Genomic DNA, 25573 nt, shown 5'->3' on the forward strand with positions numbered 1-25573 from the left:
ACTTTTTTTTATATATCACAGTCGGCAATGGAACTGGTGGGTCACCTGATGGTAAGCGCTACCGCCACCCATGAACATTGGGAGAGGCGTAAGGTCAATTGCCAACCTTTCGCCTCTACAAATGGATTGCCGACTTTAATTGGGAATGCATTAGGAAAGGATTGATGAGAGAGAGGAGATACATATATAAATATATTTTTAATATAGTAACCTTCGCCCTTCTGGTGCAGTTGGGTAAAAATTGGATATAATTCCGGACTATAAACTACATTTTAAACTGAACTCGTAGCACCGTTTGTAATAGAATGGATATGAGCTATTCATTTCGAAAATGATGAGGTTATGATTACGTTTTTCGCATGCAACTACTAAAAATATTTTCCCAAAAAAAACGCTTTTTATTTAATCGATTTTGATGCAGCAGTCGTATATTTTAATATGCAGATTAAAAAATACAGATATTTCTTGATATTTCCATCTACCTATAGATTTTTAATAACATGCTCTCGAGTATTATGGGTGGGAAATATTTGATATTTCGTTTCCGAGCAGTATTTTTGATTTCACCCGGGAATCAGGTGTAAAAGTAGGTTACGAACGAGATAACTTATGAAGCGTTAAAATATTCCATATGGTAACACTCTTTCATGTCATCATATATTATAAGACTAGAGATATAATATTATAAATAATCTATAAAATAATTCACAATATAAGCAAATAATGCAAATAAGTAATTACTTATCTTATTGTTAATATTAAGCTGATATGATTTTTAATGTAAGTAGTGGTGGCTCAGTGGTGAGAACCTCGGACTTCAAAATCGATAAGTCGGGGTTCGAGACCGGGCGAGCGTGCAGGAAATAAATTGATTTTTCAATTTATCTGCGCATGTGGATAACATCACCACTGCTTAAACGGTGAAGGAAAACATCGTGAGGAAACCGGCATGTCCGAGAATTAAAAGTTCGACGACATGTGACATCTGCCAACCCGCACTTGGCCAGCGTGGTGGATTATGGCCTGAACCCTCATAGGAGGCCTGTGTCCCAGCAGTGGGAACATATATGGGCTGATGATGATGATTTTTAATGCTAATATGTATCAGGAAAAAAAAACAGGTCGCGTCTATTGCAAATGGACAAAAATATAGCATGCACCGCACATTCCTTTATTTCACTCGAAATAAAAGCTGTTGCCGCGTCTATTAAAATGTACCAGAACACAACCAGCACTCGTCACTAATGAAAATAAGTGGGCTTCTACCTTTACATACATACTTGCGTTAGAATTCTCTGAATATTTTTGTATTCTCTCAAGCGACGTTAAATTTGCCCTGCATACAAAGTTAGCACGGTATATGCGTTCACATCCCACTGAACCTTATCTGCAAAACGCTGCAGTATTGACGCAGACTGCGGTAAAACCATATCGGTTTTACCAAATATCAATCTCCATAAATACATTCAAAGCAAACGTACTGGAAGATAGCTTTTACAAACTGCGAACTCGAAAGGCGTTTAATGGTTTTCTTGAAAATTTCTTTATTGTATACAAAGTACAACGTAAAGTACTTATTAAAGTTTTTGTTATTAAAATATTTCAACATGATCAATTATCGATACATTGATTATTATAATCATTTAGATTGCGTCAACACAGATGACCAATGAAATACATTTTGAATTTGATAATCAAACGAAAATAAATCAAACAGAAATTAAAGAAAAACTTGAAACGAGTAATTCGAAGTATCGCCCCTTCTTATAAAAGGTTACGAAGTAATGGCAACAAAATGGAAATATTTATTTGGACCCTTTTAGGGTCATTGTTGAATAACTGAGCAGTGACCTAATTTAATTGGATGAAAATTTTACCCTTATATATACGTATTTTCTTAAATTATTGAAAATCAAAGACTCGACATGGACGTATGTGACCTACATGTGTCCAGGGACGTCATTTGCGTAAAAATATAATATCAAGATAGTTCTTTAGAGACAAAAGATACAACTGTAATTTAACTTTGGTAACTTTGGCGATTCAATCCGTCGATAGAAAAGCCTCGGCAATCGGAATAGTTCACTTGAATAGCTGCAGGATCATATGTAGATATGGGAAATATTCTAAGCATTTGGAAGTTGTAGTATTGGACTTTAAATCTTGAACAGAAGTATACTCATACTTCTGTATTGATAGTTACAAGCAATAAATATGATAATATGTATAATACTAATCGTTGAAGACACTTACTCAAAATCATAAGCACCAGGCAATTTCTTATGTGTAAACAAAGAAAAAGTAAAAGAAAGATGACAACTTGTTACTTGGTACACTCAAAACTTCTGGTTGACACTGAAAGGACAATCAAGACAAGCTTAAAGTGGGTCATGTCTCACTCACAATGTTTGAGTAATATAAAGTTAGTCATCTTGATTACTATTACATTACGTTTACTTTGTTTGTTCGTCCCACTGGAGATTTTAAAACGTGTATTTGTATCGTTGCGGTATCCATTTGTATTAATATGACTTTATATTAGAGTATAGATTTTAAATAAGTAACATTTATTCATGCAAAAAGATAAGGGGTTAATTCACTATTTAAATGTTAGTATAATTTATGATGTTAGATTAGTTTTATAATGTTAGAATTAGTGGCATAACGAATTACAGCAAAACATTATCTAAATAATATTAGTCATTTATCTAATACTTCATAAATTTAACAAATAATATTAATTGTTCACGAAATGCCCCGATATAAGATATCCATAATATACATTCAGAATAATACAATAATTATTAAATGTTTAATAAAAATTCAAATAATCCTTCGTAAACATTAAGACGTCTAGAAATGTGATATCCTAACAGCACGAAACAGGTCACATACGATTTTTCCAGCCTTAATAAATTCCTTTGGAAATTGAATCCCTTTGAAGCGTTGTCCCAGTTTCTCATTTCGGATGCGATCGGAATAAATCGTGGACACCACTGAGATTGAACAAGCCAGATTTAACAAATACATAAAGCAGATACATTGTGCTATTGAACACATCGCACTGTATACATCTGTTTAAAGCTCTTAAGTATTGGTTCGTATCGTATATTTCTTTAGAGCGAACAACAAACAAATTTGAATAAATCCTTTTCGTTTTAAAGAAAATGTAGCTAACCATTCTAGGTAATCTTTACTTTTTACATGCAAGAATTTAGATTGAAGTTAAATGCATTATTCAAGTTAATTTACAGTGAAAACTTGTACTAGGTTACCGCTCGCAGGTTCGCCTGCGCCATCAGGAAATCAGTCAAGGAAATTCTCAATGGGGATGATACGATGATATGATACGTCATTCATCATTTATATTGAAAACTATAAATCGGATGCACTCATACATTTTACTGATAACTCTGAAAATATTAAGGCCTGTTTCACAACTTAACTTTCAAGTTAAAAAATATGAATAACTGAGAGATGCCTGAGCTATCCAGAATTTACGAAACAAGCACAGGAAACAGGAAAATATACACTAGCTATTTCTACGGTTGTCCATTAATTAATGTCGTAGTTCACACTTTCAGCAGATTAAATTTTTTGCCCATTAATAATCTAGAAATCTCTCAACGTAACGTAATATTTTGTAAGGTTAAAAGCATTTATTGTTAATTCATGATTCTTATAAAGAATTCATAAATTTGGGCTTTTTGGTCTTTGAATTTTCATTGAATTGTCACTGTTTCAAATTCTGAATATTCCTGAACTGATTTCCATAGTAGTGGGCGAATCATCGTGCTTTTGGAGAGGCGGGACGGATTAGTTTAATTATATTTACGTAGCTAATCCCGGTGGCCCTTGTTACCTAATTTGCATACTAATTAATTTACTTTACTTCTTATTCACCAACATACAAATTGTTATTTAAAATACGGTAAAACATTAAATAAATTTGCAGACATAAATTTAATTAATCGGGTATTCAAGTATGATTATAATTTTCAGTCTGCCTCGAATGTTACTTTAAAATTGCTTAAAAAGATCATTTTATTCAATAAATATGTATTTAAAAATAATCTCAGTTTGCTTAATTAACATTTCAAATTGTAACTAATATTAATAAATATGATAATTATTAATTAGTTTATCATTATCAGACTTTATTAGAAAACTATAAAGATATGAAGAGAATTATAGATCTTTTATGTTTATTATTCCATGATTACAGAAAATAATTTAATTATTCGTTTACACATGCAAGTGTAACTTACTGCACAAATAAACTCCATCTTGGCGTAATAGATGTAACAATGCGACCATTGTCGGTGAATGGAAGTAGCAGAGACGGAATAATTACCACGGTCTGGCTGAGGTTTCAAAGTTTAGCCCCGTGAGCGGCGCGCTCCACCGCCTTTTATCTTTACCCGTATATTTCCACTTTAATTTGATATTCTATTCTCACTGCCAATTCGACAGGTATTTAATGTTTCTTTTTTATTGAAGTAATTTAGTAAATGTGCAGCAAAGAGGTAATTTGTTAAATGAATGAAAAGGAGCGTTTTAAAATTGAATTATGCTTTCTGGTTTGTTTAGTTTACTTTGAATTGAGATAATCGTTTTACATTATGTTCTAGTTCAAATTTGATTAATATATGCTTTTATTGATCTTTCCAAAATTTTAAAGTTTTTTTTTTAAATTATTATGTTTAGTTTATAGCTAATTTAATGATAAAGGAACAAAAAGTATTTATTAAGTACATACTTCCAATTCTAAAGGGAATTGTAATAAAAATCGATCAAATGAATCGGTGAAATGAAGCATCTGACTCAGAATACTACACTCTAAAGGTACCATTTAAATAAGCTAAAGTGCAACTGAAATTTAAAATGGACACCTATTAATTTTTTGACCGTGCCTATTTGTTATTATAGCACTAACAGAAATGCACCATCTTTAAAAATTTCAGCTGTATAATTATCACGATTTATGAGATATAGACTGGTTACAGGCAAACAGACATACGGATTGTGAAGTCTTAGCAATAAGGTCCCGATTTTGTGCGCGGATCCCTAAAAAGTCTGCAGCAAACGCTACAAAAGCATCTGCAACAATTTGTCTTAGATGTTCCGGCCCTCCTCTTGAAGATTTGAAGATCTTGATGGGATTACAAGATAGACGAAGAGTCGGGATTTATCAGTCGCTATTTTATCAATGTACCGTATGGTTCAATGCTATTTATTCGTGGTCTGGTTTATGTGTCACAGAGAAGATAAATCGGTATTATTGCGATGTGAAATACATTATACTGAAGGAACCAATCATACTATTAACGTACGGTAATGCAGTAAGTTTCAATCTAATCCAGGTGAGTGTACTGAACTATTTTTAGATTGGTGGCGCGAGTTCAAAATAGTTAATCGTTAAAATCTAAATGATTACTAATTAAACTGTTGAGTCACCGGCGGTATTGTCCTGTGAATATGTATTATGTTACAATATCTTTAGAACGTTTTACGTTTATTCCTTTTGAAATAAGGTGAGCTGTGCTGATTTAAATATCAATTTATTGGTTTTGCTACGGCTATATTAAAATTAATGTATAGTTGAAAAATAAAAATACCGTCTGAAAAAAAAAACATATGGCACGAAATGTAAACCTCCGTTACTTTAAAAAGGGTTTTCCCTCATGTCACAGATAACGTACGTACGTACACACGTACGTTGTCCAATGCCTATTATATATTTATAATTTATATATTTTTTTTAATAAAAGCAATAATATAAATTAATAATTGAAACATATTGTATTTTTCAATTTATTATTAAAAAAAATAACTACGAAAAATAAAAGCATAAGCTTATAATCAATGTTACAGCATATTACAACGAGTACCTATGCCGGGTCAAGCATAGGCCATAGTTCGCGATCGATTTGCTACGACGCGCCGGCGAGCCATTTCCAGTAGCCATTTAAATACTATATTAATTTCAGAGATAAGATAATGTTGTGAAGTCGGCTGCAATGCTCACGCTAGCAACCATCGCGGTGATTATTAAGAGTGATGGATGGCCTGACTCGCTCAGCGGCTAGCCTCACTTAATGAGGCTTCCACTTTGTTTACTGTGCCTCGAGATTAATACCCCGCAACCCCTTTTTCATTATACAGTTTGGAATTTATAATGTCTAATTTCTCCATTTGCATTTATGGTAATTAACAGGTAAAAAACGTATGTCGCTATTTTGATATGCCAGTATTTTGTTGCTATGAACTACGATTATTAAGATTACCTTAGTAACAAACGAACCATGCTTATGTCTTAATTATATATAATATGTAAATGACATGAAAATTTATGTCGATATAGCAACTTGTAATTTTTTTTTTAATAAAATGTCTAGTATATTGTTCAGTAAGCAGTCGACAGCTGTTCCTTTATTATATTCTTATTTCATTCCAAAAAAGCTGAATGTGCATGGTTATGTTGCTCTCCGGTACGAATGAAATTGCACCAGCTTGTTGTTTCTTTAGGACTTCAACTTCAGGAATTTTCAAAGCAATATGTCGTAAGTGTTGGTGTAAGGTATAATTAACGTTGTGGTATGAATTATTCTTACAAAAAGCAGCTCCCTCATTTATAAATACATCCATAATAAACTGAAATGTGTATTGTTCATGGTAATAATACGATGAGAAATAAATGTTCACTTTTCGTTCACATGGTTGAAATTTATTAAAATAACATTATTATGATTAGTATCGTTTGTCTATTTTCATGTGCTTCTAGAGATTTATTTAATAAAGCTCATTTAATCTGTACGCAAGATCATTTTCACGAGCGATTTGGTAACAATATAGTTAGAAGGGTTTGGAAGGGTCTCATGAAAATTAAATTTGAGTCTTGTAAGACGTGAAAATATGACTAGGCGAGGACGAAGGAAGGAAAAAAAGTTCAAAGACATTCTTGAGTATTCTTTTATAAAAGGATATTTTTGTATGATATTATACAAATTCCATTTGGATGTAAATTGCTTAATCTAAAAATTAGGTCTAATATATTAGGAGCCAACAAGCCGTAGGGAAATTGACATCATCTTATCAATATACATATACATATTATAAGGTTTATTTTTACTATAGTAGAGACGATATTTAAAAATAAACATGCTATATTTTTATCCCCTGACTTAAACTTAAAAAAAAAGTTCCAACCCTAATGATGTAACGTATGCTATTAAATTAACGAGATCTATGTAGATGCACGTGGATATCGTTAGGGAAGGGTTTTAAATAGTTTCATCAGATAGCGTTGCGTTTATGCTAACGAGCAACGGGCGGTAATGACGCCCAGAGGCGATGCCGTCCCGCCTAACTAAGTACCCCGCACTTGATTATTTTGTAGGTATTCATTGCAAAACGTAATTGGGACGTTGCGCTTACATCTTGTATAATTTGGAATATAAAGTAAACAATTGAATAGGCTCGTTTGCAGCATTTGATATTTATATTTATAAGTAAATAATACGTTTCTTTTTTGCGTGTAGTTGTCGCTGACCTCTGTTTAAACGACTGGACCGGTATTTAATGAAAGTTTTTTGAATGATGAGAATAGCTTAGATTTGATACGACGGTGGGCTTAGCCGTGCTAGATCGATTTAATAAATAATATTCTTCATGTGCGTTCCATTTATGTAATTATAGATAAGAGAGCTCGATATAATAGGTTAACACTTGTTGTGGAGTGTCATCCCCGTCTAAGAATGCTTACAATGTTAGATTTTATCTGAAATTTTGCAGAAATTTCGCATTTCTCATAGGACTCTCTCTGCCACCTTCTCGCGACCTCGTTATCTCTTAAGATCAACAGTTTCTTATGAAATTCATAAGTTCAGTTGTTTAGGAAGTTGTTGGAGATGAAGTAATTTTAGTTTTATTTACTGTAGTTATATTAAAATTATTATTAAAGAATTATATTTTCTAAAAGTAAAACATGTTTTAGAAAATATGCCTCTGTGCAAAGTATATAGTATAAATAAAGGGGAGTTGTATATGATTGTGGGAGTCAAACCCGCACGGCACGAATTGGGCCAGCTAGCAATGGGGAAGGTACCACACTCCGTAGAGAATCGGTGTGAAATAGTAGCATGAACGTGAATGATGTGTTTTGTTTTGTGAGTGGGAGCAGGAGCCCATTTTCCTGCTTTTCCTCACTCTTTCTTGTTCATTATTTTATTCTCGCTCAATACTTTCTTATCATTTACTCCTTAAGGCAATGCATTTGCATCGGCCCTACCTGTGCAAATGTTTATAGGTAGCGATCGCTTACCATCACGCAATCCACCAGATCAGTTGCCCGTCATCTATATATAATTGAGAGATTTTAAATATTTCTCATTACCGTGAGCAGCAAGTGAAAAAGTTCTAGTTGTATTAAGCTGGTTAAGCTCGAATACGAACATCCTACTAATATTACAAATGCGAAAGTTTGTAAGGATGTGTGTGTGTGTTTGTTGCTCTTTCACGCAAAAACTACAGAACCGATTGCAATGAAATTTGGTGCGTAGACAGCTGGACAACTGGAATAACATATAGGCAACTTTTTATCCCGATATTCATATGGGTTACGGACTTACGCGGGTGAAACCGCAGGGCGCAACTAGCAATCCAAAAGACTAAACTCAGAAAGCCTTCATGTTTAATAACTACATTCTGGGGTTCTTTCAATTTTTCATAATTTTATTAATTCGAACACGAGCGACATTGCTAGAAAAAATGTTAAAATGAACGTACTTTCAAAGCTAAGGACAGTAATAATACGCAGACACTTCGTCTAAAACACAGAGGGCTGAAACGGGCTCATTCCTTTGTTTTAAATTGTATCCTGCGTAATAAAAATGGAAAATAAGTCCATTTAGACATTTAATTTCCTCCCCTTTATTTTTGCCAAAGAAGTTTTTATGCTGTTTAAGAATGATTTGTACTAAATTACACTTTTACACACTCTTATAAAGCTTATAATGATTGGCATTCTAACAGATAATTACATGTTTTTATTATTATGTATGTTATCTATTCGAATTTAAATATATTCTTAATTTAAAGGTAAAAAACAAGTAATTTTAACGGTACGATATGAAGATCGTAACGATTACTCGTGATGAAAAGGTCTTAATCAAAGGAATACTAAGCTTAGTATGAGTAAAAGATAAGAAAGCTACTTAAAAAGGCATTCCGTTTTAATCCAGTTGGGGAGACATTAAAATTTTATGCTATAAGCTATGTTATTTTAGAGTATGTTTGTAAGAGTGCCGCCGTCATGTCGTGGCACTTTGCCAGCTAGTCTTCTTACCTACATTGCTGGGGGTATGAAGATTACTAACTCCACGAAGCGGTCATGAACTTGCGATAACAGTTACATAAGTGGGTGAATCACGAAACTACAGTCTTATTGTTTTGCGTGAGCTATCAAATTACAAAGTCCTAGTACGAATTATGGACAAGTTTGGATAAAATGTGTTGGATAAAATCTTATTTATTTCCTATATTGTTTATAAATTTGTTTTAACAGCATTTATAATAAAAACCGTTAGCATCTATTAACTTAAGTTTTTTTAATAGATACTAACGGTCATTACATACATGTTATTGTTAGATTTACGAATAATGCAGCATGTTCTATTAAGTAAAAAAATATGTGTCTGCATTATGCAAGACTTACGAGTACATTAGTATTGCTACAAATGCAAATATTACGATTGTAGATTGCTCGTCTAGATTGAATTTTAAGCAATAAATGATATTACAAAAATAAACACTTTTACGAGATATTTTCTCCGAAGAGAGTGAAAGATAATAACAGAAATTAACTAAACTTTGAGCACGTTACTCAAACAAAAAGCGTCTTGACCTACTTTTTTTCTTAAAGACGTAGCAAGAGGTACAGTGCCCGCCTCCATTACCTTCATTTGTTATTTCTGTGATGCTCTCTCTTCCTCCATACATAATATATATGTATATATGTTTCATGTTTTATTCTTAGCGTATTGTAAAATGTACCGTATATAGTATTTCTTCAGCATGTATATAATTAATTATAATTTTTAACTGCTCATAAACAACTAATTATTGATTTGTTTAGTAGATATGCCTTTTATATTGGTTAGTTTCCCTTACAATTACTTAAAGCAGTTGATTTCGATATGCCGGATTTCTAACGATGCTTTGCCTTCACTATTTTCAGCAATGTCATATGGTTAGAGTGCAGACCAATTGAAATTATTTTTTCTTGCACGCTCATTCGGTCTCGAACTCCCGACTTCTGGTTTTAGATCCGAGTTCTTAATCCCTGGTCTTATGAAATACGAATTAAGAAGATGTAAGTCTTTAAGTTACAATAAAATGCCTTCGGAATTCTACACGTGTAATTCTCTTCTTATACAGGAGGAAACGTGAGGAACAGCATATCGCACCCATATCAAAAATTAATCCTCGATTTATAGTTGTCAGAGCTAGCAAACTTTGCTAAATACATTTTAAGTACAATAGATAAGATTAGATGCTTCTTCGTTTGAATAATATTGTATAGTTTTTTACGTATAAGGTATTAACAAAATGATTTAATCCGCTGGCTTGATTTTCTCAGTACGCAAACAGTTACCGACTAAAACTTAGTCTTCACACAATGTCGTTAATGTTCCTTATCGGGCACTTCTTGTTCGTGCCCCAAATACTTCGCTTAATATCATGTAATGTTCTAACATCTAGCAACGTAATAGTCTTTTAGTAGACCAGGCTATAACCATTTTCCACTCTTAATGTTAGCTATTTGTTTAAAGTTTTTGTTCGTGATTTAGATAATTAATAATAATCTCCGGCGAGTTTATAACAATGGCAATATCTAAATGGATAGAAATTAAGGAAACATTATCGTATATCGTAATTTTCTTACAAATTTTAATAATCATTATTCATAGGTAGGAGTTTTACATCGATAAGGTCTATAGGTATACAGTTGATACATATACATAATACATAAATTTAAATAAGATCATTATCTGATGATGCCACATTTAAAATTGAAATCCTTTATGAACGGTACTTCGAAACAGTAAATGTAGTTTACGAATAAATAGATTTGAGCAATCAGATAGGCAATTAATCAAGCCAAGCTACGTCGAATCAAGATGACTGAGGATTAATTGCCCAGTTGACGGGTTGAAGTTTGTAGCGAATATACGTTCCAATAACCCGACTGCGTTATTAAACGTAAACGTAATGATAGCGAGTAGCGGATTAACTTAATAGCTTAATGTGTCCTCCACGTTTGACATTTAAACTTTTATAGCGTATAACTATAATTTTAATAACTTCTTTATCCAAACATTATTTTCTCTCATCATATTAAAGTTTAAGAGAAGTAACCAACGCATTGACGTTTTTTAACTTGGAAGTTAAGCGTGCGGGACTATAGTACCTTCCTCGGTTTGGTTCTTATCTATAGAATGAAAAATTTGATATCAAATTAAATAGCCGAACAAATTGTGAATATGTGAGCATTCCTCATTTAGCATACTTTAATGCTTTTATAATAAAAATAATACGGCAGTTAAAAAGCGAAGCTTTTAAAGGCACGTGCGAGTGCAACTGATAGCTGTAATTGAAGTCGAATCCGGGCAATAAATTGTGAGTGCGGCGTCGGGCCCGGCGTCTCCCGGGAAATTATTGACATTTCTTTTCCAACAAATTGCAATACTGCGCGATCTCCAAGTCCGGTGTAGTTGTGGAGAACTATAAACATCTGTCTTTTTTAAGCTTTGCAAAGTAAAATTGAACAGTTTCTTTTGTGTAAAAAAGATTTTGTTCTTTTAAACCGAACAGATGAATCTCCCATTCTTCGTGATAAAGTTGATCTAGAAATTTATTGATAATATTATTAACGAATTTTTTATATATTTGGATTTAATATTCATAATAGCTTTGATTTTGAAGTTGTTTTGAAAATTCAGATATATTACGACGGCTTTGGCACCAGTATATATACAACATAACATTGAAAGGAATATACGTGTAAAATTCGAGAAGTAGTTAGCGAAGTAATTTTATATAGCACAAGCTAAATTTACATTAGCGAGGTTAATCCGGCATGTGACCCTGCATAAACGAAGCGGCTTAGAGACGATCGATACCCGAGATGACCACAAAACTCTTAGGCCGACGAACGCCTTAAAGTTCATCAATGTTTCCAGCAGTGGCACAGATTTTTTTAACACACAAATTTACTCCATTATGTCGATAAGGTGAAATTTTGAGGAAACTACTATTTGCTTAATTAAGGAAGGTAAATTGTAATTTCTATTATTTTTGTCGCTATCTAAGTTTTAATTCCGCCTTTATTTGCAGATATGTGTTTGTACAAAACAGAATTTTCTATCCATTAATAGTATTATGTGGAAATCTGTAATCAAGAAAGTATAAGTAACACTATAAAGTAATATGTTAAATAGATTTATCGGAGAGGATTATAATGCATAATCGCTTCATAAGCAAAAGCATGTTTAGCTCATTGTAAACAAAGTAAACAAAGTTTGAATGCACATCTAACGTAATGCTAGCAAAATAACTACGCAAATTCGTGTTATTAATGTTTAAATCTTCAATCTGCCGACACCAAGTCACGAAACCACATCAATTTGTGCGACGGGACACCGCTAACTCGAATCTTTTGTGCGATGTTTGCTTTGTCGCCCGCAATGATTAATGCATTGTTAGTATCTGTTACACTGAACGTAACATTTTTATGTCCCTAAATAATAACACAAAAATTGTACGAAGTAATCATACATTTTTAATCTACATATTCTCTTTTGTTATAGTACGGTAACGTTAAATGTTTGTGTAACTTACACTCAATGTTGTCTTAATATGTAAGATTAAAATCTTAGGTAAAACTATTATAGTTAGCAGCGGTAATATTCATATTTGTTACTTATATAAGCGAGCCATTTTTTTAGTGAGAGTAAGAGTGTACTCCGGAGGTGCTTCCATTGTCATCAAGTCAGGATTTGATGATGGAAACTCAGGCAAATCGAGGAAAAGCCAATAGTTCATGGTGAGTAAAATCTAAGAAGAACATTTTGACTCACCGGTTTTCGATTAAGCTAAAGTTTTACATTCGTATGTTACTTTAAGTAAATGTAATAATCTGTTATTATTAAGCTGATCTGATGATGGAATCAGGGGATGGAAAATGTAATTCCTCAACGGCGAAGAACAAAGACACGGAATTTTATAAATGGATTAACAATTAATTATGAATCCCGCAAAATGCCCTATCGCAACATTGCTGATGCCCCCAGGTTTGACTCCCAGTTGGGCAACACTTCAACGGTGAACAGCATAGACTTTTTCACAAATATTGAACCGACTTAAAAACCACTCGAAAGTAAGATAATTCTTAATACAATTACTATAAACACACCACTCATCTATCAGAGGTTGGCAACTGGTAAGTTAATTGGTCGTAGATAATAGATAGATACTACACAGCATCAGTAAGTTTCGCTTGTCTACTTGGCTTGGTTGGCACCGACTTCAAATATTCGTCGTTAGCGCTTATTGTAATTATATAATTGTATTTTATTCTGCGTTGAAATCACACATTTTACAGCTCTTAGCATTAAACTATTGGGAAACACCAATCATTGAAAATAATTGAATTATGTAAATATTAAACGGTTATTATATTAATATTGTAGTTATTCGTATTTCGTGTAGGCTAAAAGGATATGTTTAACGTCTATTTTATTTTTGACAATCAAAAAGTAACTCACAATTAAAAAAAAAAAAATTGTTAAATATCGCTCTTGCACAAAACATCTTATTAGAAGTTTGTGCTTGTTGTCATTGTTCAAGTTTAATTTAGTAACTACTTAATTAACGCCCTGCAAGATATTTTGGGGATAAAAAATACTATTTTTAAAAACTGAAATCTATTTTTATGGAGCTCCGCTCCCTGACAAATTAGAGACAATGAAAAGAATGTATAAAAAAAGTTGTTACAAAAAGCTTTGGGCGCTTTTTTGCTTTTTAAATGGATTTTATTCTTTTAAACTTTTACTTTGTTACGTTAAACCGTGCTTTGATGAACACTTGTACCGTTTTAACAGTGTTAATTTTAAATAAAGCGAAATATCTTTTAAAATTTAAAAGCGTTAGATCTTGCAGTAAATTAAAATCGTATTCTTTAATGTAATATTTAAAAGATCCGTAAGATTCAGTTCACATTTTTTTATCTTATTTATTAATCTCCGTTTTATACATATATTTAAAATGATGACGAAGATAATACAGGTTTTATTGGTATTCTTGAGCATTTAGTATTAAAAAAAGTTTATGTACATATAAATAATTGAGGTTTAAAAAAGTAGTTCACACAAATGAGCAAGTCAGCAAAAACGATGACATCGCATGAAAGGCTGAATGAGCCGACAAAACTAAGCGCTACATCGAACATCAAAGCTGTTTTGAGAGACATGTAACGTTTTAATGGCCTTATAAAATTGGCCTTTGCTTAATGCAACAATGCTTTACGAAAACGCGTATTTATTTTAGTAAAATACTGTATGAAATCTTTTTCGATTTATTGTGGCACATGCTTATAAAATAAAGTCTGTGTATTTTGCTTGATTGTAGGTGAGTATTTGTATTGATATAACATAATATAGATTTTGATTAACCAAAAACCAGTGCGCAAGAAAATAAGAATAAAAAAAACATCCAAATTTCAATAGAGAAGGTGGTTCAAGTCTTCTAACACTTAAATTATTGTCACTGAGAATTAAAGATGCCATATAGAACATACCAAAAGACTAGAAAACGCTCTCAGTCAATACTGCCACCATCAAAACAACTCATCGTACTCACGCTGGGAAACCGTTAAGATATTAAAAAACTACACATCTAAACGCATTAATGTGTATTTTAAAGTACTATTCGCTGTGTATTTGATTGCCTTTTAACTGTGTTGAATAGATAAATGATTGTATTGAGAGGGTTTCGTATACATTTTCTAACATGACAGACTACAAATTGCTTGTGCAAAGTGTTGAATTTCCGGAAGGTCGCTCCAAATTTCCGCAGATTGACAGACCCTTCGTACTTTGTAAAAGCAAGTCGCATAAACTTTAGTTAATATCTGCGATTATTTTGGGCTTGGTTTTGACATAATCACTAAACGTTATAAACGGGTTGATATTATATTTTGACTTCAATGACCTTAACCAAGCTTCAATATAAAGTACATCTATATTCTGTGTGTTTATTTTTTCATTGTTGTGAGACGAATAAAACAATAACTATACTTATTCATAGTTTATAATTTTAAAAAGAAATACATACCTACAAAGTTCTAAAATAAATTGTCGTACGGTCTACACTGCAAAAGTCTTTTCCGATATACAGTTCACACGTACACCGCCTACCGACAAGTCACGCCATATGCCTACCTACGTGTCATTATGCCACTTTGTATCAAACCGCTCGTATAAGCTTTTATGACAGTTTCATTACAAGTAGAGATGATACATTTGATAAAGCGATTATATGGCATAACCTGATAATAATAACATTTTCATGCTCTGGAGTGAAATATATGTTGGTTTAACGAATAACTGATATTTAAATTTGTGATTATACTTGTCACATATTTTGCGGCTTTCCGCTTTGACACATTAGAAAAGGGTCGTTTACTATATAAGTGACCTAAATGTTATATTTATATGTTTCTTCCATTGGTAATTATGACAATTTACATTTAAAAAACACGTTACAAGTTTTCTGAATCCGTGTAAAGTGCAATAACAGACACGTGTGAAGAAACGTGCCTAACAAGTTATTCTATTCATATTTTTATTTCGACCTATATCAGTGGGGAATGTAGCGTTCATTCAATTTGCAGTGTGAAGCCCCTGAGGGCATAATCCATGGCTTAGGCGTGTTGCGTCCTGCTTTTGATACTCCTAGACCAACGTTCTCGGCATAAGTTTCATAATATGAATATTTTTAAGTGTGCTTCTGCTAAACTATTCCAATTTTTTTATTCAAAAGTTTACCGGTTAAAAGTTTCGCGTGATTTTAGCGATGTTTATAAATGATGGAGTTTTATTTATGTTTAATATCAATATAAGTCTAACGTGAAAAAGTTACTTTTTGTTCACGAAAGGAATTGCGTGCTGCCGACAATTTAGCGGCTCTTACTAAATAGGCTAAACTTGATTAATGACAATTTATGTTTCACTTTGCTGGTTTGCTAAAAGGTAAACATTGCGATTAACACAAATATTAATCTACGTTCACAAAAAGTTAATAAAAATATACGTGATATTGTTTTCAAATATTCTTGTTTCGCTTTAAACATGTTTTTTAACACTGTATTACGTTATATATTGTAATAAATATGACCTATCAAGGTAATATTTATTTTAACTATATAGAAACATATTTAGTTTAAATTATATTTACATTTAAAATAATTCTAACGTAAAAAACAGGGGTTGATAGCGGAACAATAAGGTGCTGTTACTTATTTCTACTGACTGCGTTGTAAAATTGCGCCAAAGTAGCTTAATAATAGTACCTATTGACATTGACAACATTGCCAAATAGGGTTATTAATAAGATGTGCGAAATATGTGAATACGACACCATTGCAGTTATATATTATACTCGTGGTTACAAATGGTGAAAGAATTCTTGAAATCGGTCTAGTGGTTTTTGCGTGAAAACGTTACAAACATAAAAAATACGAAAGTGAGGATTACAAAAGCTACAAACATTTGAATCTTATTTTATAATAATAGACGGATGACTTAGGTACCAACCACCACGAACTATTACGCGTCACATTTTGATTAAAGGTAAGAATATGACGAAACAAAGGGATCACAATTCACATGATATTGTGGACACGCAGGTCTCGGTAATCTCTATAAAGAGCGTATTTGCGCGTAAAGCCTTTGGCCATAATCCACAGGGTTGAGGAGGCTGGGTTGGCACTCGAGGAACACGTTATCACGGTATTATGCTGATGCGTGATTCGGATCTATTTTCAGCTGACTTCTTAAATATACTGGCAGTGATTAATTGCTGTGAGTGGAGTTTTATAGCTTTCTATTAATAACAGGTCGCCATTTGATTACTTTATTATTCTTGGCGTTGTTTTTTCAATTATATAGTTACGTTGTCAATTGTGTAGATGACGTTTTTGTTAAATTAAAACTGTTTGCAAATATTTGTTTTTATTCTCTGTTCTTATGACATAAACCTAATCAAAGCGATATGGCGAGTTCAATTAAAAATTTACATTTGTACTTATAATGTCTTTGTAACATACATAAAATAACACGATGAAAAAACATATTACATCTAATCAATCGCAAATAGATATTGTAGAACATTTATTACGATGTAATGTAAATGATAAGCGCTGAAATCGCTTTATTTCATCAACACAAAGAGAATGTTCTAGATTGTCTGCTCAATTTAATCTACCTCACTTACGAATACTGACTGCTGTCGGATAAACTTCCCCGAAATTTCCCCATAAAACATAATGGCCGCAAGTGCAATAAAACGTTCCGGAAAATTTAAAATTTATGCCGTTTGTGCGGAGTTTATAAACTCACAACTGCGATTTGTGAACATATTCAATAGAAGATGCATTCGCTATATGTGTGCTACATACAGCGAATGCATATTGCAAAAGTATTCCCCTAGATAAATTTGACTTAACGTTAAATAATGATCGGGTGTACTTTTCTCAAAAGCATAAAATTACGATTTAATTGATGTTGGATGAAAGATAACATTTTATATCCATTTAAAAGTACTTGAAGCTTTTATAGCCGTATCGAATACTCTAGTTCATATTTATTTAGCGTCATAACTCTGCAATATGTGCTTCGAGCTTGCACTGCATAGTACACTCGGCACACAATGGACCGACAAGCACCCACTTATACCTGAAGCAAAGTAAACGCTGAAGTGAAGGCACTGTGCATATATGTTTTTCCATTTTAAGAACAATGTGTAGTCGATATATTATATTCTTTCCTCGTATCCATCATGTATATTAAAATAACAATATGCATTAAAATAATACGATGACAATGGTATGGAGTAGCTAATTATAATAATTAATCTTTATTGGAAATGTTTTTCTTTTATAATCGTAGTTAATAATAGAAAAATGGCTCTATTTAAGCGTAATGTGACCTTAAACAGTTACTTACGGGTCAATTGTAACTGTAGAATAACTAAAATAACTCCCTCACTTTCAAGTTTATAATGAACTTATCATGAGCTGCGCCTCGCGGTTTCACCCGCGTAAGTCCGTAGCCTGTAGGAATATCGGGATAAAAAGTTGTCTATATGTTATTTCGGTTGTCTAGCTGTCTACGTACCAAATTTCATTGCAATCGGTTCAGTAGTTTTTACGTGAAAGAGCAACAAAAACGCACAAATCCTTACAAACTTTCGCATTTATAATACATATTAGTAGGATAGGATTAATGCTTAACTATAAAATATTTGCCATATTTTTGAAAGGAATGAGAGATGTCGTATTCTTCTAGAGTAAACATACCTAATTAAATAAAAATGTAATTTTTTTCGTAGTAGAGTTGTTAGCTGATTTGATATATTTTATAACCGGAAAAGATAAAACGTTTTTTTATAATTATGTTACAATAAATCGCTGACACGTATTATTTAAATCATAATCATCAACCCATATATGTTCCCACTGCTGGGACGCAGGCCTCCAATGAGGGTTCAGGCCATAATCCACCACGTTGGCCGAGAGTGGGTTGGCGGATGTCACATGTCGTCGAACTTTTGATTCTTGGACATGCCGGTTTCTCACCGTTTTAAGCAATGGTGATGTTACCTACATGTGCATGAATGAGTTGAAGAATCCATTTATTTCCTGCACGCTCACCCGGTCTCGAACCCCGACTTATCAATTTTGAAAGCCCGAGGTTCTCACCACTGAGCCACCACTGCTTTATTATTTAATTTAATTAAATTATTAAAATAATGTGCTTGATTTAAAGTTAAAGCAAAAACAGCATTTTCAAATTAAAATAATAAATCGATTTGAGTATAACTTTATTGAACGAGGGCAATGAAATTAATTGAGGGTAGTTGTTCCATGTTAGTTGCCATGCTACGAATGTAATAAAACAAACCATACACTACTAGTATAGTATTATATTATCTGTGCTTTTGGTATAAGTACAGATAATGTAATACTGAAATATGTTAGTACATATTTCACGCAAACAATATATATTAATTATTAATTAAATACCGCTTCTTAACGTATTAAAAACGTTATACTTGAAACACATTTCTAGCTCAACATATCACTGTAATAGAATGTATGTTATTTTGTTATTTATTTTCTTTGCTTTTCCGTGAACCAGATAATCCAAGTCTCGTGGTGACCCAGCTAAACTTTCAATAGATGGCCTATAGGAGAATGTAAACAGTGTCGTATAAAGGCGGCGTCACATTTCAACGTTAGCCCTGGGTATAGAACTAACAGCCTTAACTACACTGCGGCGGGATGCCACCCAACTACTTTCACAATGTTTGCGCAATAGGTCAACTACATAATTATACAATAACGTGTTTACATGACCATGGTTGTAGTAAGCGTATACTATAGAGTATAGGTTATTGTTAGAATGTCATATTTGTAGGCGTAAAGACACTTTATGATGGGTATTTTGCATCGAGAAAATGAATAAAAGATATGATATTTATATAAAAGATATTATATTTAGAAATAATCTATTTAAATATACATGGACTGCCATTTTCACTTTAGGTACACAGAAGATTATAATCATCGTTAATAGAATAAAATTAGATGACAGTATTTCGCCCTGATAAGTTCAAAACTGTTCTATGGGTATTCGCTCTTCCAATAAAATTACTTGTAATGTTACTAAGCTCTATAAGCAGTTATGTGATATGAAAATAAACAATTTTATTAGATATTTTAATTTTGATCATATTTGTATATTTAATAATCTACTTTGATTGAAAAAGGATTACTACAGAATAAACGAATAGTTTCTGATAAACAAAAAAAAAGGAGAGGTTACTGGCAGCCCATAAATTTAAATTTTATTTTACTGTAATTGTAATGGGAATATGTTTAAAAATAATAACTATCCAGTTACTTGCCGATTTTTCTCGTTAATTGCGACGAAACGAATCGGTAGTAGTTTTATGAAGTTTTAAGAGTTTACATGAATTTAAATTTTTGAGTTTTAGTCAGACATCATGACGTCCCTGGACCTTTTTTGTATGCAATAATTACGTTCAATTAAATTTTGTGTTTCTTGTTTGAATGTAAAATGATATAATATTACAATTAAGATTATAACAGCCATCAATTTTTACTATTTTCTGTAAAGTTATAACATACAGATGAAGAATTTTTATAATATTATTATTCATTGAACCTCTGCGTATTATCGGGCGTCACGCGTCGTTGATTTTGAGTTCGACGTGTGTCTTAATTTGTTCTACAAGACATAAACAACATACGAAATGTTTTCTCGTGTTTGTTTTAGGGAGTATTGAAGTTTTTAATGGCTTGAAAACTTACCTACATTGGAGTTTAACGATTTATTTGTTCGCTGTAATGTGTACTTTATGTTGTGATAAAATGTTTAATTAAATTGCACAATAATAGTCTTTCATTTCTGAACTTGCGAAAACATCTGATTTCGGTCTAGTGTATTATTATATTATTTGTATTCTGATGTAATTGTTTTCAACATTTGTCCGTATTAGTGGCAATAATTTAGTATAATTATACAGATTTTATTATTTATTTTAATAATTGTAAGAGTATAACGACTAACGTTTCTTCATACTGTAAATGTAAAGAAACAAGTAAATGTAAAGAAAATCAAATAGTGTGATGGACGGATAAAAATACCATTAAATAAAAACCCCAATGACCACTGATATTTAGATGAAAAATAACTGAAAAACCGTAATGTGAGGAAAAGTTGCCGTACAAGTTATCCAGTAGAGGTTAAAAGTGTTGTTAACAGGAGCGCTATCCAATAAAGCTTTCAAAAATTTGTTTTTACGATCTCTACGGAGCATATACCAACTTGCCTTGATTGCTACACAAAGTGGTCTGTTATTCATTCGTGTGATTATAATCTCTGTGTGAAAAATAAAACAATGCTTTTATTATGAGCGAAGCTTACATAACGCAAATTATATTCAAATGAAATCCGTGCTATAAGCTGTATAAAATATTCATGAAACTGTATAAAATATTTCTATCTGCTACCCTATAACAAATGCAATGTATCTACGAGTTACGACTTGAGTCAACTTAACTGTGCGTAGCTATCTCTAGTTTCAAGAGGAAGAGTCTATAAAAATAAACCCTTTTGATTACAAATTAAGAAAAGATACAATAAACTAATGCAACATTATATAGTTTGTTCTGTACATTTTTAAGTCTCTTATCGGTAAAATAACGCTTTATTAATATTATTACATATACATAGTTCAAATTTATCGTTTGAAAAATCAATATAATTATAATGAGTTCGTAACGTTGAATTAGAGCTTTATTCGATAGAGATAGCATGTAATTCACTGCGGTAATACGGTGTATCTAAATGTATTCAAACAACATACATCACGAAATGCACAAGCTTAATGGGATTTAAACGATTAACTAATAGTTATTGATCAACGACTACATTAGAAGTCTCATTGACTAGCACGATGTGTAATTCTACTACTATCGTAGTAATTAATAATATATTTAAGGCATTTTGTACAGTAAGTACTGCATCGTTTTTCATTTACTATACCATTCGCTTGAAAATTTATTTGACGAGTATTTAAATGAGAAATCAACGATAATTCATATGATATTAACAAAGACGTTGCTCACAATGACAAAAGCAGGAATTGCGGACACAGCGCCACTTCTTCATTAAACTCGGCCTAATGATAAAAGTTTGCGATTTCATTAGCAGCGCTCGGTCGTAAATATTAAATGTTCAATAGCTGTAATGCTTGTGAATAAATGGAGCGGTGAAATTTATATGAGACGCTTTTACGAGGCATACGTGGTTAGGTGTAACGGTAAACGTTGAGTTTCGGAAGGTAAGAGCCTCCGAGGTGTTTCAGGGCGTAACAGAATTTACACTCGAGTCGTGTTTATGGCAACACATACTGAATATTGAAAACGCAAATGTTACATCACTCGCGTCGGAAGTTACTGCTCACTTGGAGCAAATAACGGATGTCGGAGGGTAGATCAGGTTGATTACTTTAATTGTTAGATAGGGTAAACGGTATGAATCGTTTGCTCAAGGTATATTGTACTGGTATTATAAATGTGAAAGTTTTTATGACGTTTGTGACTCAATTTCGATTGTTAAAACGGGTCTGGATGAAACCATAAGAATAGAATACTCGACTCCTTGGTTAGTTTTTTTGGCATTGTTGGCAAAGTTATCTACTGAAATATGTAGTATGTTTATTGATATTTACTGCCATTTTACACAGAACACCATTGCCGCACGATTCCATTGTCATCACTGTCAGAACTGGGGCAATTTGTTTTGGCGCGAATTTTGTTGACATCACGTTGATTGATCATCATTCATTGCCCAGATTGAATTCGAAAGCAATTTCTTCGAAAGCATACTTCAACGAATTATTTCAGATACTGTTCACGGTGTTTACATAATTTGTTTGTTGAAGCTATGTTTCTTGTGTTTGCGTCGCGCATTTTAAAAGATAAATATAAATCGCCGTAAATGATTTAGTACAATTAAATATTTTTTGTATTAAAGAGTGTATACTTTTCATTCATAATTTTTTTTAAAGTATAAGTAACGTTTAACTTTTATTTTAATTGATAGAGTAAGCAATAGCAAATAGAAGTATTTAAAAATGAAAGGGCGAAACATCTATAGTAATTGTACAACAATCACATAGTACAATCAATATATACAACTAAATACGTGTAAGGAGAATGCACTACTGTACATTGATGGTAATCCATATAATATCAGCCCGTTCTGTGTAGACAGGGTTGCTATTGTTTGTCTCTTTTGTGTGAAGCCATCATGCTGGAGCTCGCAATAACGTTCGAGCATTAAAATTCGGGTCAGGTGGTTGACACAAATTTATGAAGGCTTTACGAAATTATCGCCTTGATTTTCCAATACATTAATGCTTAATAGCTCATCGTAATACCAAAGGATTGAACAAATCCGGGAAAGCATACATAATTTAAATTATTTAAATGAATCTAAAGTGTAGCTTGGTATTTTAGACATTTTATTTATATTGATAATAATCATCTTTCTTGTGTAGATTTCTTACATTCTACAACGCCTGTTATGTGTTTCCCATGAGACGCATGTGATATTAGCATACGCTGAAACCGGGAGTTGCTGCATCGATTTATTTTATTCAACAGAATAAAATATGATACATATGTGTGGACACACACATTACTAGAAACACAATAGACGAAATAACAAATAAATAAGTCGATACTTTCGAGGATACATAATTCGGAATCCTAACAAAGTTTAAGCCTGTCAGCTTTAGCAGTCATACCCACCTATCCATGTTTTATCGTGTTAAAGGTATCCCTACTATACAATATACGTACCCGGTACTACACTACAATATGACTTTAATATTATTTATTACATTTAAAAAATACGGATAAATCAATACGACCAAATTATATTCTATATAATAATGAGCTTCACAGGCATTTTAATAGGAAAATTACGTATAACACCACTCAAATAATAAACAGTAAACACGTCCACAAAACATGTGACATTAACAATTTAAGTAATAAATTATTGTAATGGTAATCGTATTTTATCCGTCCATTGTTCCGTGGCAATTTTGGCAAACTATTGTAAAAGTTAGCCAATTTCTATGCAAATTTATATACATTCTCGGCACCGGTTATCGTTATTTAATGTTGAACAAAAGACGTGGGTTGAAATAAGTTTTTAACACGACTCTAAATATTCTTCCACATAATTTCCTGTTGAGAATGTCCGCGTAGATTGTTCTTCAGTTATTAAGTTAGCCTTTTAAATATATTAGCTGTATACAATTACGTAACAGAGGAATGTATTTTTACTTTACATTATTTTGAACGAACCCAATCCAACTTTTATTTTTGTTTTAAATTACTAATCAGATATTAGGTTGCCATATAATGTTCTAAATATATAATATACCTATTACCTATATATAGCAGGCAAAATATTACATTAGGTGGTTTTTTACTTACTGAGTTGAAAAGGTAAGATCGCATTTATCAATAAGGCACCCATTTTTATTCTTGTTATATACTACTGTTTAGTCTTGTTATATAGTGAAAAATTTAAAGGATCGCTTCTCTTTACAATATTTCTAAAATAGTGTTCCATTTAAATTTCGTGCGTACCTGCAGCGCGTGCTTCTTTACAAGCAAGGACCATGCTGTGTCGAACGTCAGGATTGTCGTCAGCTATCGTCTCTCCAACAGCTACGAAGCGTTCTACAGCGCAAGCGACTGCGGCGCCTACACGCTGTACCGCAGCCCCGCCGGCTGCCGCCTCGCCCCTCGTTGCCACAAGGCTGCTGATCTGTTACATTTAAAAATTGTATCAATTGTCCTATTTGGGATTAACTCTCATTCTAAAGACAACCAACAGTTAAAGAATACCCAACTAATTGAAAACCTTTGTCATTTTAGAATCATTGTTTCAAAACTTTTAATCGACAAGAAAATTGTAATAACCTCTAACGACCCCTGACATTTTCAAGGGTTAAATTGATTGTAATCTCATATTAATTTGTATTATAATTTATATGCAAAGCGTTCTAATCACCAAGTTTTCTTTTGCTCCGACGGAATTTAACAAAACTATTATTTATTCACTTCACTGCTAATGTCTATAAATTTCTATGTTTTCTTGTGTATTTATTGTTGTATTTTGAAACACAAATAAACATACAGTGAATTAGCAAAAAAAAAGCGCAAATTTGTTTTTCTTTCTTTAATTATACCCGTGGTCTACTAAAATACACCATTGATTAATTTCAAAACATAGGTCGGTAAGGTAAGTTTTTACCTCAATTTACAGTTTAATAATAAAAATGTTCCTTATATAGACAACTTAATGTTCGGTGATAAATGAAATTTCTGTACCTACATAATATGAATACAAGATTTACATCAAAATGCTCTTTGTTAGAAATACGAGTTCGTAGAAAACCGAAACAAAGCGAATGTTATGATGTCTTGAAAAATAATAAGGTGTGATATAATATTTACCTCAGCTGATATGTGTTTATTCGGAAAATCAAGTAACTTTTACACGTTTGATCATCATAATAACCAACCAAAAAAAAAGGTTATTATAACAAGTTTGTCTAAGACGTAAGTCCTTATAAAATTAAAGAAATAATTTACTTTTCTTAGTTCTTTAATTAATCTAAG

General features: G+C 32.3%; 1 protein-coding gene across 8 annotated transcripts in view; it reads right to left on the bottom strand.

Moving 5' to 3' along the window:
• Window positions 1–25573, bottom strand: part of LOC119829762 (alpha-catulin) — a 43532-nt gene that overhangs the window by 15079 nt on the left and 2880 nt on the right. For all 8 annotated transcript variants that reach the window (XM_038352451.1, XM_038352448.1, XM_038352449.1 and 5 more), the window contains exon 2: window positions 24536–24716. In XM_038352451.1, the coding sequence (XP_038208379.1) occupies window positions 24536–24716 (181 nt within the window). The remainder of the gene's footprint in view (window positions 1–24535; window positions 24717–25573) is intronic.

The sequence above is a fragment of the Zerene cesonia genome, chromosome 10 (assembly GCF_012273895.1).
Source record: "Zerene cesonia ecotype Mississippi chromosome 10, Zerene_cesonia_1.1, whole genome shotgun sequence".
Lineage (NCBI taxonomy): Eukaryota > Metazoa > Arthropoda > Insecta > Lepidoptera > Pieridae > Zerene > Zerene cesonia.